The 14,210-nt window shown below is 37.5% G+C and overlaps 2 protein-coding genes across 2 annotated transcripts; one reads left to right on the top strand and one right to left on the bottom strand.

Annotated features, from left to right (window-relative positions):
* Positions 1 to 420: 420 nt before the first annotated feature.
* LOC113698474 (MLO protein homolog 1) lies at positions 421 to 4,055 on the bottom strand. The gene is made up of 14 exons (XM_027218304.2): positions 3,817 to 4,055; positions 3,645 to 3,702; positions 3,265 to 3,518; positions 3,065 to 3,181; positions 2,910 to 2,970; positions 2,752 to 2,837; positions 2,489 to 2,563; positions 2,210 to 2,298; positions 2,012 to 2,061; positions 1,877 to 1,917; positions 1,579 to 1,752; positions 1,450 to 1,485; positions 1,223 to 1,351; positions 421 to 1,054 (listed from the first exon to the last, which is right to left on the bottom strand). Exons 1-14 carry the CDS (start codon positions 3,937 to 3,939, stop codon positions 665 to 667), a joined length of 1,683 nt encoding a protein of 560 aa, XP_027074105.1. The 5' UTR covers positions 3,940 to 4,055; the 3' UTR covers positions 421 to 664.
* Positions 4,056 to 5,852: 1,797 nt separating this feature from the next.
* LOC140010469 (uncharacterized) lies at positions 5,853 to 9,930 on the top strand. Its single transcript, XM_072057576.1, has 5 exons — positions 5,853 to 6,035; positions 7,271 to 7,385; positions 8,112 to 8,211; positions 8,729 to 8,815; positions 9,598 to 9,930. The coding sequence occupies exons 1-5, from the start codon at positions 5,975 to 5,977 to the stop codon at positions 9,730 to 9,732; spliced, it is 498 nt and encodes a 165-aa protein (XP_071913677.1). The 5' UTR covers positions 5,853 to 5,974; the 3' UTR covers positions 9,733 to 9,930.
* Positions 9,931 to 14,210: the final 4,280 nt, after the last annotated feature.

The raw sequence follows: 14,210 nt of genomic DNA, 5'->3' as shown, positions 1-14,210 counted from the left end.
TGTTTGTCATTAGGGTTCACTGAAGAAAGCCAACTTTTTTGTCTCATTCATGAAATAAAGATGAGGGGACGATCATTCAGTATCCGGTTTTTGTCTTTCACTCTTCTGTAGTATTAAGGAATGTGCAATTGTTCATATGAAAGGACCAAACAACTGTGGTGCCACTGCCAATTGTTTAGCATAAAGTACACAAAGACCAATTGCACGAAGCAATTTACTAATTGTGTATCATCTTATTGAACCATGTGTGTGAAATTCGAATTAGAACTCTAACACCATCCACAAAGATTAACTTAATTGTCATTACCAAAATATGCCATATGAATAGGGGGAGTATAGCAACTGGTGATCATGGTCCTGGTATAGACAGTATGTGGACAATCTCAACAAACGATTCATGTGAGATTTAATTTCATAATGTTCACTTCAAATGATTAGATTTCAGATTTGATGAGGGAAATGAGTTTATGTAATGAAGTTTACATTGATGAGGGAAGTGAAAAAGAAACCGAAAAAAACCTGTCCACCATTTGGGATTCTCCAGGCTTAGGCTAAAGTCTTAAACTTCAGGAGTACCATTTATACTATAATCCCCACTGCATAATTCAAAGCTAAGGAAGAGGTGTTTGACAAATTTAGAGGCTTGGCTGGATCATTTATCTGCCTATGACTTGGAAAAGGAAAAATCCCAGTTGTAAGTTTCTGGTTCTTTTCCTACAATTTCTTTCTTTGGTGTGTTATGATTCCTTGCATTCTGATCATCGCTGGAGTTCAATGCAGGTCCTTCAGTCTCTGAATAGTCAGCATCTGAATGATAAGGTCTAGGAGTTGGGTTGTTGATACTGTTTTCAATATCAGAGTTCGTTTTGTATTTATGAAGCAGATGTATGGGAGATGAACCTCTGGACGGAGTAGTATTCCCACTCATAAGATCTGGCGACATATCTCCTCCTGCTTTTCTCAACTTCCTTCTTTCTTTTGCGGCCTTCTGCCATTTCATTAGTGCCTTGGCAGTCTGCTCTTCAAAGATTGCCTTCTTCATATGGGATCCCATCTGTGAATTGAGCACAAGTACAAAAGCATTTAAGCTTTCAAATATGTTTTAGTAATAAGTTTCAGAAATGTTGATCAAAGGCATGATTTCGAACTGAAGCGCAGTGATTATGGATATGATATCGAAAATTGACAACAGGGTTTGGAGTTATAGCTGAGGGGAACTTACTTGAGTTACCAAGGCATAGAGAGGAAAGGTGATATAGCTACCTAAGACTTGGACTGCCACACCAAGAAAGACTTTGGCTAGTATTACTGGCAAATTTTCGTGGAAGCATGAAGTTAGCCCGAATTGATACTGCATTCAAGATCAGATTGTTAATTATTTGAAAGAAGAGCTAATGAATATGAATATGTTACAATCGAATGGTAACCACAAGAGTAGTATTGATTTACCCATGTCCACAGAAAGTAAGCCATTTGGAATGCATTCTGCAACATTTGACAAAGCGAGGTTTTTGTTACTGAACTTTTCATCACCCTCTACGATATTTTCACAGATTATTGCTAGGTCGTAAGTAGTACCTCGAATGAGGTAAAATGAATCAATCCAAGAATGAAGTGAGGTCGATTGAACCAGAAATACTTGTTACTAGGCTCCACAATTGGAACTCCTGTTACCACTGTTGTTCTATCTTGAATGTGTAGAGCCATGTCCATGATTATTATTTGAAGCTTTGCGCCGATGATGACGAGCATCTGTCCCGAGTATAGCATATGATACATCAAATCCTTGTTACTTTTGTTCTTGCAATTTTTGTTCGAAGAATCTATACGACTAATTAAAACTAAGAAATACTTGAGATCGTAGATGGATGCTTACAATTGGCGGCACCAGTGATATGGCAAAGAGAGAGTACCATCCTGCATGGTAAATTTGGAATTGGTCAACAGATTGATGGTTTATTAACAATACAAGGAAATCATAATCAAGATCCAGAATACGATATACGCTTACTGTAGACATTTAATGCTAGGAAAAGGATCGCAAATGTCCAGAGAGGTATGCTGTCAAGAATTGATTATTTGCTAGTCAGTCCATAATAAACACCCCAAAACTCCAGACAGACAAAACAAAAACTTGTGCGCCTTGGAGCAGGCTTGAAACAAACATTGAGTTATGTATCTTCATGAAAACATGGACATGTACACATACCTAATACCAACTACTACCTTGAAATCATCTTCCATCGATCTTTTAATGTACTTGTGGAAGTCAAATTTACTGTTTGCAGCAAAATGTGCCTACAATCCAATGAAGGGGATTAGAGATTGTTGGCTTTGAGTGTCGAGTTCTTTCTTCCTAAGTAGTGCGCCTTGTTGTTAGTTTTGTATCACCAACAACCAAAATCTCCCCACTTACGGATAAGAACTCAATCACTTGCCTAATCATCAGAATCAGAAGGGTGGTGATTAAGTGAAACTATGCACGTACATTTATAAAACCATGTCTCAAGGTCAAGTAGTCTGTCTTTGTCACGGAACAAAAGAATTGTCTGAAAAATGCTGCCTGCAATGTAAAAATTTCCTCCAACAGTTAAAATAGACAAGAATGTGGTGAGAAAGTGTTAATCATCATTTAGCTAAGTATACAGAATATGGTCAGAGAACGAAGGAATACTTTTCGATTCTCTTATTGAGATTTTAGCTTTTCCCCGGAGGGATTTGTTGAAGCAAAAGTGACATATTAGAACTTACAATCCATCGAATACCAGGCTTTGTGGAGAATCCACTATACTGGCGAATGAAAGATGTTTGATGCACGAATCTGAATCTGGAAGGATCTGAAACAAGAACATTACGGTCAGTAATTTTTCATACCGAAAAACAGGAGTCTAGAAGCGAGTGTAATGTACCATTTGTCAACTGATAGTTCAAGGAAGCTGTTTCTTGTTCCCACGATTTCCATTTCTTCACCTGTATAGCCAATGCAGTTCTGTCAATCGATAGTCCTCCTTCCAAAGTCAAGCAAAAACCACTAATTATCAGAATCTGAGATTTTAGGACTTACTTTTGCTCGTGCTAGAACAATTGTGAGGACACTATAGAGAACATGAAAAACCGCGAGCACAAATATGAAGATGTGTAATTGATGAATCCCTGATTGAGATATCAACGGAACTTTCTTCTGGCATCCCCAAGATAACATGGTTCATTAAGTAAATTCTGACTGCTAAACATTTTGTCGATAAAGTATCTTAGCCGACTTACATATTTAGAACAATGATCGGCATCATCTCCGCCTGCTGCAGCAAGAAATCGGCGTGCCAGTGCATCTCCAGCATACCAAAGTAGCTTTCTCCGATGGCTGTCATTTTGATCCTTTCCAGTGTCAGCAGCCTCCTCGTCCAATACTTTCTTACATGGAAGCATGGTGTCTCCAGCTCCTTTAGAAATGCATATTTTGCTGATTGGTTTCTGGCCAACAGTGATCAGGAGGGATATGAATCCCAGGAGCATCAACTCTATAAATTTGTACCCCATATGCAAACAAGATTAATAAACAAAAAAAATCAATTAGCGCAAAGAAAAAACTCCGTTATCAAATCTTCCGATTAAGACAAAACAAAGGTGATCAAGGATAAAGCTACCGGCTTTAATTTTCTCCAGTGCCTCGAGCAGCGCCTTTTTCTGGCTTTTCTGAAACCACTGAAAGTTGTACATAAATAAAATCAATCAAAGCTGTTAACTGAACTCCAAGACACAATGTTGCAGTAGTAGAGGGACATGTGCCTGGACTAATCAAAGGTGATTAATTATTACCTTTGCAAGAGAATGAATCCCGTGCTCAATAAGAACCGAAATGATGACAAAAACAGCACAAACAGCAGCAACTGCCCAAGTGGGAGTCTCCTTCAATGACCTGTCACCAGGGCCACCAGCCATTGCTACAACAGACCAGCTCTGCTTGAACCAATTTGTCTGGCAGGAGAATTCTTGCTGTGTTAACACTGAGCAAGAAATTAATGGTCAAGTCCAATTTTATCGCCATATCAAGAGACGTCAAATTGACTTAATCATGCATTATCCAGCTGCCGGCCGATTATACCAACAACAGTTTAAAAAAGTGTGGAGAGCCAAAACAAAACAAGCCCGGTAGATTATATGATATGTGGTCGGACGTCCTCAATTAATCTGCTAAGACGTGACAACTCACTAGAGAGTAAATGCTAGCTAGGAGAACCGAACATCTCTCACTGGGGGTGCAATCAGTAGTGATGGAAAATTACTAATAATTATTCGAAATGAAGGAAATCTTTAATTTAAAACAAACCTTTAATTTTATTCTAGTGTAAGTATAATTCTGATTTGGTCCTTGCCCGTCAAATTTCTAAAACTTGAATTCCAAACGACAGACTGCAGCAGGATTTGTGATGTTTAACAGGACAGGATTGACCAAATCAATGACTTAATTATGTGTCCGAGCAAGTTTAACAGTAATTAAATTCAGTTAGTGCACGGTCTTTGCTTCATGAACGCGTTATTTTCGTCTTCTTATACTACCTAATTTGATTACTTGGTCCTTATTGACGTTGCTTGTTGCTTCTCGTTCTGTCCCGGCCATGATTTATATTAACCAACAATAGTAGGAATCAAACAAACGATCGAGTTTATTCTTTTGTTTTCAGTCTATGATATAAAATCCAACTGCACAGAACTTCAGTCAATGACTTGTAGTCATTTGTTGCTAATTTATGCTGCCGATTGAAGAATCAAAATACCAAACAAAAGCGTACTTCTACTGCCCTATATCAGCCACATCTGTTCAAAGTTCTTATATATATATACTAACATTCCTTAGCAAAAATAAAATGACACTAAATTTGTAATCTATCTTGAGTGCATTGTTTTGGTGCAATCATCTATTTAATCCCATCTACATCAACTCTATTAATTATAGCTTAGTTGCCCTAATTAGATAGTCATCTAAAGGGGCAATTGTAGCAAATGATAATTGAGATATAGCTATATGGAACAAATGCAAAACTGAAGGAGGAAAGTTTACTTTAATCATGAAGCCTAAGCCTAAACCTAGGGCTGTCAATAGGGTCGGACCAATTCGAGTTCGACTCATATATTAGGCCCAAACTAAATGTGAGCTGAACTTGGGTCATGTTAAAATAGGTTCAATTTAGACCCAACGCCTATATGAGTATAATTATATATTATAATATCTATAATTAAAAATTAATTTATATATGAATTTATAGTAATTCATAATTATAAAAATATATATGTTATATATAATTATGTTGGAGGATGGACTTGATGGTTTGGAGAAAAGGAATGCAAGTGAAAGGTTCCGAATTCAAATCCTTCGACTAACACTATAAAAAAAAATTCCCAAATGATGAGATTCGGTCGATCTCGATTTGAGTCCAAAACTCATATAATAATATAAGTTAAACTTGAACTTTATAATTTAAATTCGAAGTCCAAAGTTTAAAATTCAAAAATCATATGATTATTGAGTCGAATTTGATCGTGTCAAAACCCAACTCAGAAAGCCCAATTGGCACTCCCGCCCAAACCCAGTGATTTTACACTTTAATTCGTGTATTGGCTGGAAATTTTATTTGGGGCTCATCTTACACAGAAAGTCCGAAAAAATCCATATACAAGATGGCATCTTACATGTACACAGACTACCGTTCCTGACCCAAAATCAGCCCATATAAAATTTTTACTTTCGTCCACTGGTCTCTTAATTCGATATGCTGCCACGTGGTACTTAGATACTCCAATTTCATCGACAAGAAATAATCTTAACAATTAAAGAAAAAAGATAAAATATTAGTTCGATAACTGCTGAAGTATTAGTACTGGAATATCTCCGACCAAAGTAGACCACCCTTTCCAGTTTTCACTCACTCATCAGCTGAAAATAGCTCCGATTTTCCCTACCTAAAAATTCTGAAAAATGAATTCCCTCGCAAACTCGATAGTTTCTGTCAAACACCCTCGGACCCATTTCTTAACTGGTAAAAACTCTCTCCAATTTATCGGTTTTCATTCAAGATTTTTATGGCGTCCATCTTTTTTTGAATTATGTAATGTTAGTCTTAGCTTGTTTAAATCTTGCATGTTGATTCACGTCTATAAGCTTCTGAAGATAGATTCTTTCTAGCTTAATATATGTGTGTATGATAATGTTTTTATGTTCCTGTCGGAATTTATTTTAGTTCCACTCTGAATATTGAGTTTTTGAGCCTAACTTCTGATTTAACTTTGGGATTTGTGTTTTGCTGTAGAAAGGGTCATTCCTAGGTAACTACATATTTAGAGGTATATCTCCTGAATTTTGTGAATATAGTTATCCAATTTCTTGTAGTCCCGCATCAGAAAAGGAGCTTGAATTACTTAATATATGATACAGCAGTTTGAACTTTGGAAAGGCAGCGGTAGTGGGAACCGACTGTAAAATTCTTTGTTGTAGGTCTGTGCTGGTTCAAATCCAGCTAGGCCGAGTAATTAGAGGCTATAACCCTCTTGTCCCTCATCAAAACTCAATATCCTGTAGATCGGGGATCATACTTAAACTAGCTCTTACATTGTTTTTCAATTTATACATTATTTACCTTACTCGTCTATTGACGATTGTAACTCAAGAAGGTATTTAGGAAATAAGATGATGTCTGTGATGTTTACAGTGATGTGGATTTAAGTATTCAAGAAAAACAAAATGTTGTTGTTTATTCAGAAAGATGATCAAGGATAATGTTAATTCTGAAGGTGGATTAGGAACACAATCAAAACATGCTGTAGATGAAATGTGAACACGAGTGCTAACAACTTTCAGGGCTTAGAGCTTTCCAGGTTATTATCATGGAGATATCATGCTTTAGTGTACATACATTTGCTCTCTATTTAGTCTCGATGTCATTCGAATGCTGAGCTGTTTGAAGGAAACCAACTTATTATTTTGGCAGAAGAGGTCTACATTACTTGTACAACAAGCTATGACTACAAAATTTTATAACTCTTCCCATTGTACAAGGAGTTAACTTGGCCCTATGAATTTTATTATTTTTAGCATGTTACTTTAGCAAGCTTCTGACTCAATAACAAGGCTTACAGCATAAAGTTGCCTACAGATAGTCAATTACATAAAAAAAATTAACTGATGTTGGCGTACTGGAAATCAATAGTCTTTTAAATAGCTGGAGGTAATTTAGTTTTGCTTGAAAACTATGTCTAATTGTGTCTATGGCGCTAGGGACTTCTTTGCAAACGGACCATTTTCTGAGTTCCAATAATGTGCTCTGCATCCCTGCTTCACAAAGCAATCTGAAACCATTGAAATGCGGGAGGTCACTGACAGTGCAAGCTAGGTATTGATGTCCATTGTCTTTTTTGGTAGTCCATGTTCTGCCTTGTACTGCTTGTGTTTGTTCCAAATATCTCTGGGATTCTGCTATTTGGGAGAAAATCTGGGGTACTAATGCTCATGGTGGGGAGTAGAGTAACCTGATGTGGCTTATTCGGCTTTTACATTCAATAGAGAAATGCAACTTGGGGTATCAAAATTTTCCTTCCTGTCTACATAAAGATTGACCTTGAATTCTTTATTTGCTGAAGGTGTTATAGATGAAAATTTCTGATGCACATACTGGTATGTGGTACTCTGATAACTGATGAAACAAAGTTAATTCTAAGGTGGCTTTTTGATATATGATTTGATGATATTGGAATTAAGTGAAATATGTGGATCCTATTCTGCTGAGGAGTAAAAATGTAAAAGGAACTAAATATGCATCTAGGGAGAGATGTAATTTACTGTGATCTGCAGAGTAAGCCTATAAAAGTAAGTCTATCGTACACATCAGTGCCTAGTACGTATCAGTACCTCGTCTGATGTGCAAAGACTTGAAAAAGAGAAGTTGTTAGGGTAGATTGCACAGATAGAGAGATGAGTCAAGAATACAAAGCGAGTTTATAAGTATGATATGTTAGCATCCATGATCTAACTATATGGAAATGGATTTTTTTCCTTTATGATTTTTCTTTGCCTGACCAAATTTTATTCCCTCTGTAAAATACCCATTCTTACTATGCAGTGGAGATGGTGGAAGGCCAGGTAGTGCCAGTATCTTTGTCGGTGGTTTTGTTTTGGGAGGAATAGTTGTTGGGGCATTAGGATGCATTTATGCACCTCAGGTAATGATGGAAGACAACTTACTTACATGTCATATTAAGGTTGGCTCAGAATTTAGAGCACTGATAGTTCTTTTGAAGTCTTTTGTCTTCTATACTGGATTGCTCTGAGATCTTAAGAAAATGCAACATAACCCTTAGCCCATCCAAAATCTTCTAAGTTCAGAAGTTCCAAAGAGTAGGAGTTTTGGTAAATTTCCATGAAGATCCCTAGTTAACAACCAACTCCACCCCTCTCCCCCCTTCCTTACCCCCTGCCCTCAAAAAAATAAAATTGCAGTATGGGAAGAAAAGAAAATACCAAGAAGATTCTTCATCTGTTTCTGGAGGCAAGGGAACCAGTATATCAGTGTTTGGCAGAATAAAATCAATTATTTCGTAGCTGTTTAGACGTTAAAGCTGTAAGCATACTGTTCAGACGTCCTATTAGCAAGAGTAATCTGTCTGCTATTATTTATAGGTTGTCATTTGCAGCACCATGTTCGTTTTGATAACATTTAACGTTGTAGTCATCTTCTAGATAAGCAAGGCACTTGCAGGAGCTGACAGGAAAGATCTAATGAGAAAGCTTCCAAAGTTCATATATGATGAGGAGAAAGCTCTGGAGGTAGGGATTTGTTCTTTGATGTAATTCATAACTAACTTTTCTGGTGACTCACAGGATCTTGGCTGCCATTTTGTATGTGATGAGGGTTGTGGTTATGCAGGGGTGAATTGGGTTATATACTGAAAGCTATCCATCGAATCCTGCCATATGATATGCCCTCTTGATGCATCCTTTCTCTCCATTCTCTATCTCCCCTAAATCGAGATATGAGTGTCATAAAGCTGCCATCTGCTATGTGAAATTGAGTAGCTCTATTAGGTCGTCTAACTTTTGCATCTGCAGCAGTCTCTGCTTTTGCACATTTGCTTGTTTATGCTGTCAAAATTGTGGAAGTTAAACATGGTTTTAGAAGCTTATATCTCATTCTATATATTTTGGCTTACTATAACTTGTTGGATTGAATTATTTGGTATGACCAACCTTTAACATCATTCTAGTGACTGGTTTTTAACAATTTTGTGAGGGAAAAGAGACTGGTTTTTAGCAACCTTTACCATCATTACCGACCTTCATTGCATCTGGGAGAACATTCATTCATCAATAGTTAAACTCATTTGGACCTGTTGGTCATTATTTTTGTTCTATGAATTGTGGTTTTAGAACTGAAATTGACCGTCCAATGTTTTCAGGAATAGAAAAAGGATCATAAAAAAGAAAAGAAAAGGAAAAAAACATTGCTTTGTTCAACATGAGTATCCGTACTCTTGGTTGATTCCTTTTTGTTTTAATTACTTGTGTTATGATCTCTGATATTTTCACTGTTTTTGCCTTGATGAGGACAGAAAACACGCAAAGTACTGACGGAGAAAATTGCACAATTGAACTCTGCAATAGATGAAGTTTCTTCTCAACTCCGTGCTGATGATGCCCCGAATGGAGCTGCAGTAACCCCAGACGAACTCGAAGCTTCCATATGATGATACTATGCATTTGACATATGCTACTCGCTAGCATCACTTTGCATTATCTATAGCTTTCTGTTACTCGCATTTGTGTTCTAACTATCGAATTGGATATTGTTGGATGTTGCTGTGGCCAACAAGATGTTTCATGTCAAAGAAAGATATTCGAAGACATTACAAAGAATCTAAATGGATGTGGATTGTACTTGATAATTTGCTTCGTCTAAAATGATGACCATTCATTAGCACACAGGAACATTTCTTGCTATTCTATAGTCTAGACTGTTCATGATTTTGCAAAAATGATATTGTTCATGACAATTTGTTGGTTTGTTTTACAATGATGTTGTAAACATGGGTTGATCTAGAGACAAAAGCCTTCTCAAGCATTCCCCCCAAGATTGAGAATTGGCTTTCAAATAGACGATCATTAGAACTCGATGATCAAAGGGCCAAAAAACTGTTTGTGGCTGAGCCAACGGGACAACGGCTCAAGCCATATGATTTGGGGAGAAGTGGTATTATGGCGTAAGAGTCGTGAAAATGGACTAAGAGATGCATTTACGTGCTAGTTGTCCAAGTCTGGAGCTTTTTTCTTTTTTCTTTTTTTTTTTGTCGCAAGGGTAACATTCTTATAACCTAATCTACGTTAATCTAAGGGGAAGAGGAGCCGATGAGAATAGAAATTTCATCGAATAAAGCCATCGAAGACAGTTACATATAGTGACAATTTGATGGGAGGCACCCAACACTATCAAAGACTTGAACGCTTGACGGCGACCACCAGGCCGAAGGGTTGGTATCCAAGTGTGGAGCTGGAACTGCAAGGTCATGAAGAACCCAAACGCTTGTTTCCATGGCCTAATCACGAACGTATCATGCGGCAAGTACAGTGGTCGATGAGCCATCAGCAAATCAATGTTGTGGGCCTAATCACTCTTTATTATACGGGAAGTAAATGTGACGATGGGTTCGCAACATATCACCTTAATGGGCCATTTGTTTGGACAACATGGACAGTGTTTCGTTGGGGATGCTTGGCAACTGGAACCATCAATGGCATAAATCCAACCATCTGTATGCAAGTTCAAAACTAGCCCAATCTGAACTTTTCCTCTTTTGAAAACGACACATCTCAATTATAACCAGTTCGCATGTATTTCTTGATACGTCATGTCCCATGTCCTTAAGGCCCACTTCCACTTTTCAGTGGGACGTTTCTTTTTTTCTTTTTTTTTTTGTGGCTTCAAAATGTACAAACCATAGGGGAACCCCAAAAAAAAACTATTCAAGTAAAGATATAATAAAATTGATCTTATACACACCAATAATATATAAAATAAGAGATATGAATATATGTCACGTACGTAAAAAAATTCAAATTCAAATTCAATTTGAGATTAAGAGATATGTATTCATACTTTATCTTTTTTCTTATTGATAAGAAAACTCGCAATCGCTACTTGAGAATACGCACTGAATAAATCCCGTCCTATACAGTAGTTCGCCAATCACGTAGAGGGATAAGATTCACTAAACAAGCCCCATGCAATAGACGGATGTCCTAGGAGAAGTTTATACTCGAATTGATAGGAAGGCATGACATCGTAGCCAATTCAAGAGATATATGCTTGAAATTGCGGGTCTAATTTAAATCGGATATTCTTAAAAAACAGCTCAATTCAAATTATTTTCAAATTTGACGCGCCAAACGCAATAGAAAACTTTTCTTTTTCTTCCCTGTATCGTTCACATTAAAACTCCCCTAGACGAAGCCAGCCCACGCCAAAGTTGGCCAGCCCACCAAGTTAAGCCAGACAAGTGACAATTAATTATCAGTATTCCGGGAAAGGGCACCTTAGGTTATGGGCGAGTTTGATGATGTAAGGTTGAAAATTGAAATACTGAAATGCGTATACATCACAAAACGTGGATCTGAAATGACTGAGGAGTTTTTTTATTAGTTGTAGTAAAATGGTGCAGCGGCGAGTCTGCGCACGCAAGCTGATTGCAAGTTGCAAATACGACATCGGCATATTCGACGCTGTGGGTGTGGGGCATAGTGGTCTTGGTTCCACGCAACTGACGTCGCCCGCATGATTTCTCAACTTGCGTCGCTAAAGCCTTCCTCAAGTTAAACTGCCTTCCAAATTATTTAGCCAGAAGAGAAAGAAAACTACGTCCTTAATTAATTATTGGGTAACATAACAAAGCAGTGATAGAAGATAGGCCGTGAAAAAAATTTTTTTTTTTTTTTAAAAAGATGGTTGAAAAAGACGCATAATAGGTGATTTGAACTGAATAAAAGAAATTCAGTAAATCTCAGGTGGATGCACGCACTAAATCTAGGATCACGAAGCTGGAAAGGGTAAAAGTAATTTGTATCCAGAACTTTTAAATTTTGAAATCCCGACCTTAATCATCATTAGATTAAAGTATGGACGGATCTAAAACGATGATGTGAACGTGAAACATGTTGCAATGCTGATTGAATTTGGTTTCGTAAATGGGGCGTGATCAAGCAATTGACCCCTAGCATTCAGTGTATCGAATTACTACAAACCAAGTTGGAAGGTTGACGAGGAAAAAAGAAGCCACACACAAATCATCATAATCGAGTGAGTCACCGATGATTGGAGCTCCTCTAAATAATCGGATGAATCACATCAAGGTTTGGTCGGCAATGATTTTGGGAGATCATGATACAGTTCTCCATCTGCATATTAAAATGTATATATATATATATATATATATATATTTTTACAGAAAATTACGATCCAAACAAGACAAAATTTGAAGAAGCAGCCAAAGCAAGATTACTTAACAATAACGCCCCTTGTCTCTATTAAATTTCCTTTAATTTACTCAAATACTATTAAAAAACGAGTCTTAAGTAGTAACTTTGCCTACTAAAACATAGTACTTACTCAAATCCTATGCAAAAAAAAAAAAAAAAAGCCATTTGAATGTGTTGGTGTTGGTGTAGAAACCAGATAAGAGTCATGATTAGAGGAAAAGTAATCGAATGCATGCTTTAACTTATAGGAAGAGATTAGTAATATAGTAGCATGATTTTTGAATCATTAACACAAGCTCGGGCTTCCGGCTGGTCATGAAGAAGGATTTCTAATATAATTCTGGCAAAATATTTTCTCCAAAGCTGAGAAGTTTGAATTGTGGGGAAAAAAAAAAAAAAAAAAAGAGAGAGGAAGGTGGAAGCGACATCTTAGTCAAAAGAACAATCATGCAGGACGAACGGGGATTCCATTTCATCACCATTGGGAACTTCAAGCGCCAGCGGCTCCTCCTCCTCCTTGTAGTTAGTTGATGAAAGGACGCAATCGAACCCCGAAATGACAACTAAGGCTCCCATCCATCCATCCTATTGCGAATTTAATCTATCCCTGAAAAGACAGGAATGTATTTTCAGCCATGCCTTGGCTTGCTTGTGTACGCATGACTCCATATAAAATAAAAACAAAAGTAAAACGTAATACAAGTACATTTTTTTAGTGGTTTTTTTTTAAAGTCTGCCTAGCTAATTTGGCTGATTGTTTCGCTCGAAATTCGGTGAATCATTTTCCAAGTTTCTTGGAGATATTCTCTATGTTTAGGAAAATCTGGCACTGGCACGTGGCAGTAGCAGGAATTCCATGATCGATCAACGTGAACCATCATTATAACAGATTAGTAGTGTATTTCTTTGACCTTCATGATTAAGATCTTCTGTGTCTTCAAAATCATCCGTCGCACAAAACCCCTTTCCAGCAACTCAATAATTCCCAATGGTTTGCAATTGTTGACTCTGTGTCCTTTCATGGCATGATGAAGGTTTTCGGAGGCTTCAAAATCTTTCACGGCAATATTTGCACTTTTCCGTCTAAAACCCACTTTTAGATTAGAGTGGCAAAAAAATTATAGACACCCTCTACTAGATCTTAGAGCAAGTGACATATTATTGTTATAACCGTTGTGAAGGTCAATTATCGATTTGTCCACCTCGACACCGTCTTGGGATTAAGGGTGAGCCCTTGAAACCCTGATAGTGATTTCGGAGGGGTCTCCCCAGGATTCGATCCCTAGTCCCTCTTGTATAAGGAGTCTTGGGGATGTTTCCTGGTACCACTTGAGGCGAAGGAGCTAGCTCAAGTGGTACCAAGAAACATCCCCAAGACCCCTTATACAAGGGATCCGAGATCGAATCCTGGGAAGGTCCCTCCGAAAGCACTACCAGGGTTTCAAAGGGTCACCCTTAATCCCAAGACAGTGCCGAGATGGACAAATCCACAATTAGCCTTCACAACCGTAAGTAACATATGATTTTATCTTTGGAGCGAACTCTGCACAGTTTGCGTGATTAGTTTGGGTGATTTCAGAATACTCCTTCACCAAACCAGGGAAAAAAAAAAGAAGCAACATATGATTTTATCTGGTGGCCAAATTATGCAAGACGAGTTGATTTAGTGTAATACCAATTGAGATGAGCCTAAATC

Source organism: Coffea arabica, chromosome 7c (genome assembly GCF_036785885.1).
Source record: "Coffea arabica cultivar ET-39 chromosome 7c, Coffea Arabica ET-39 HiFi, whole genome shotgun sequence".
Classification (NCBI taxonomy): domain Eukaryota; kingdom Viridiplantae; phylum Streptophyta; class Magnoliopsida; order Gentianales; family Rubiaceae; genus Coffea; species Coffea arabica.
The sequence above is the reverse complement of the archived record's forward strand: the minus strand, read 5'-3'. Positions and strand labels throughout refer to the sequence as shown.

Bases quoted from the DNA above. Each gene is read 5' to 3' on its own strand.
- LOC113698474 (XM_027218304.2), bottom strand. From the start codon at position 3,939: ATGGCTGGTGGCCCTGGTGACAGGTCATTGAAGGAGACTCCCACTTGG. The intron at 3,519-3,644 runs GTAGCTTTATCC...ACAAATTTATAG, and splicing joins ACTGGAGAAAATTAAAGCCG to AGTTGATGCTCCTGGGATTC. The intron at 3,182-3,264 runs GTAAGTCGGCTA...TGGGGATGCCAG, and splicing joins CCGATCATTGTTCTAAATAT to AAGAAAGTTCCGTTGATATC.
- LOC140010469 (XM_072057576.1), top strand. From the start codon at position 5,975: ATGAATTCCCTCGCAAACTCGATAGTTTCTGTCAAACACCCTCGGACC. The intron at 6,036-7,270 runs GTAAAAACTCTC...CTATGGCGCTAG, and splicing joins TCGGACCCATTTCTTAACTG to GGACTTCTTTGCAAACGGAC. The intron at 8,816-9,597 runs GTAGGGATTTGT...TGATGAGGACAG, and splicing joins ATGAGGAGAAAGCTCTGGAG to AAAACACGCAAAGTACTGAC.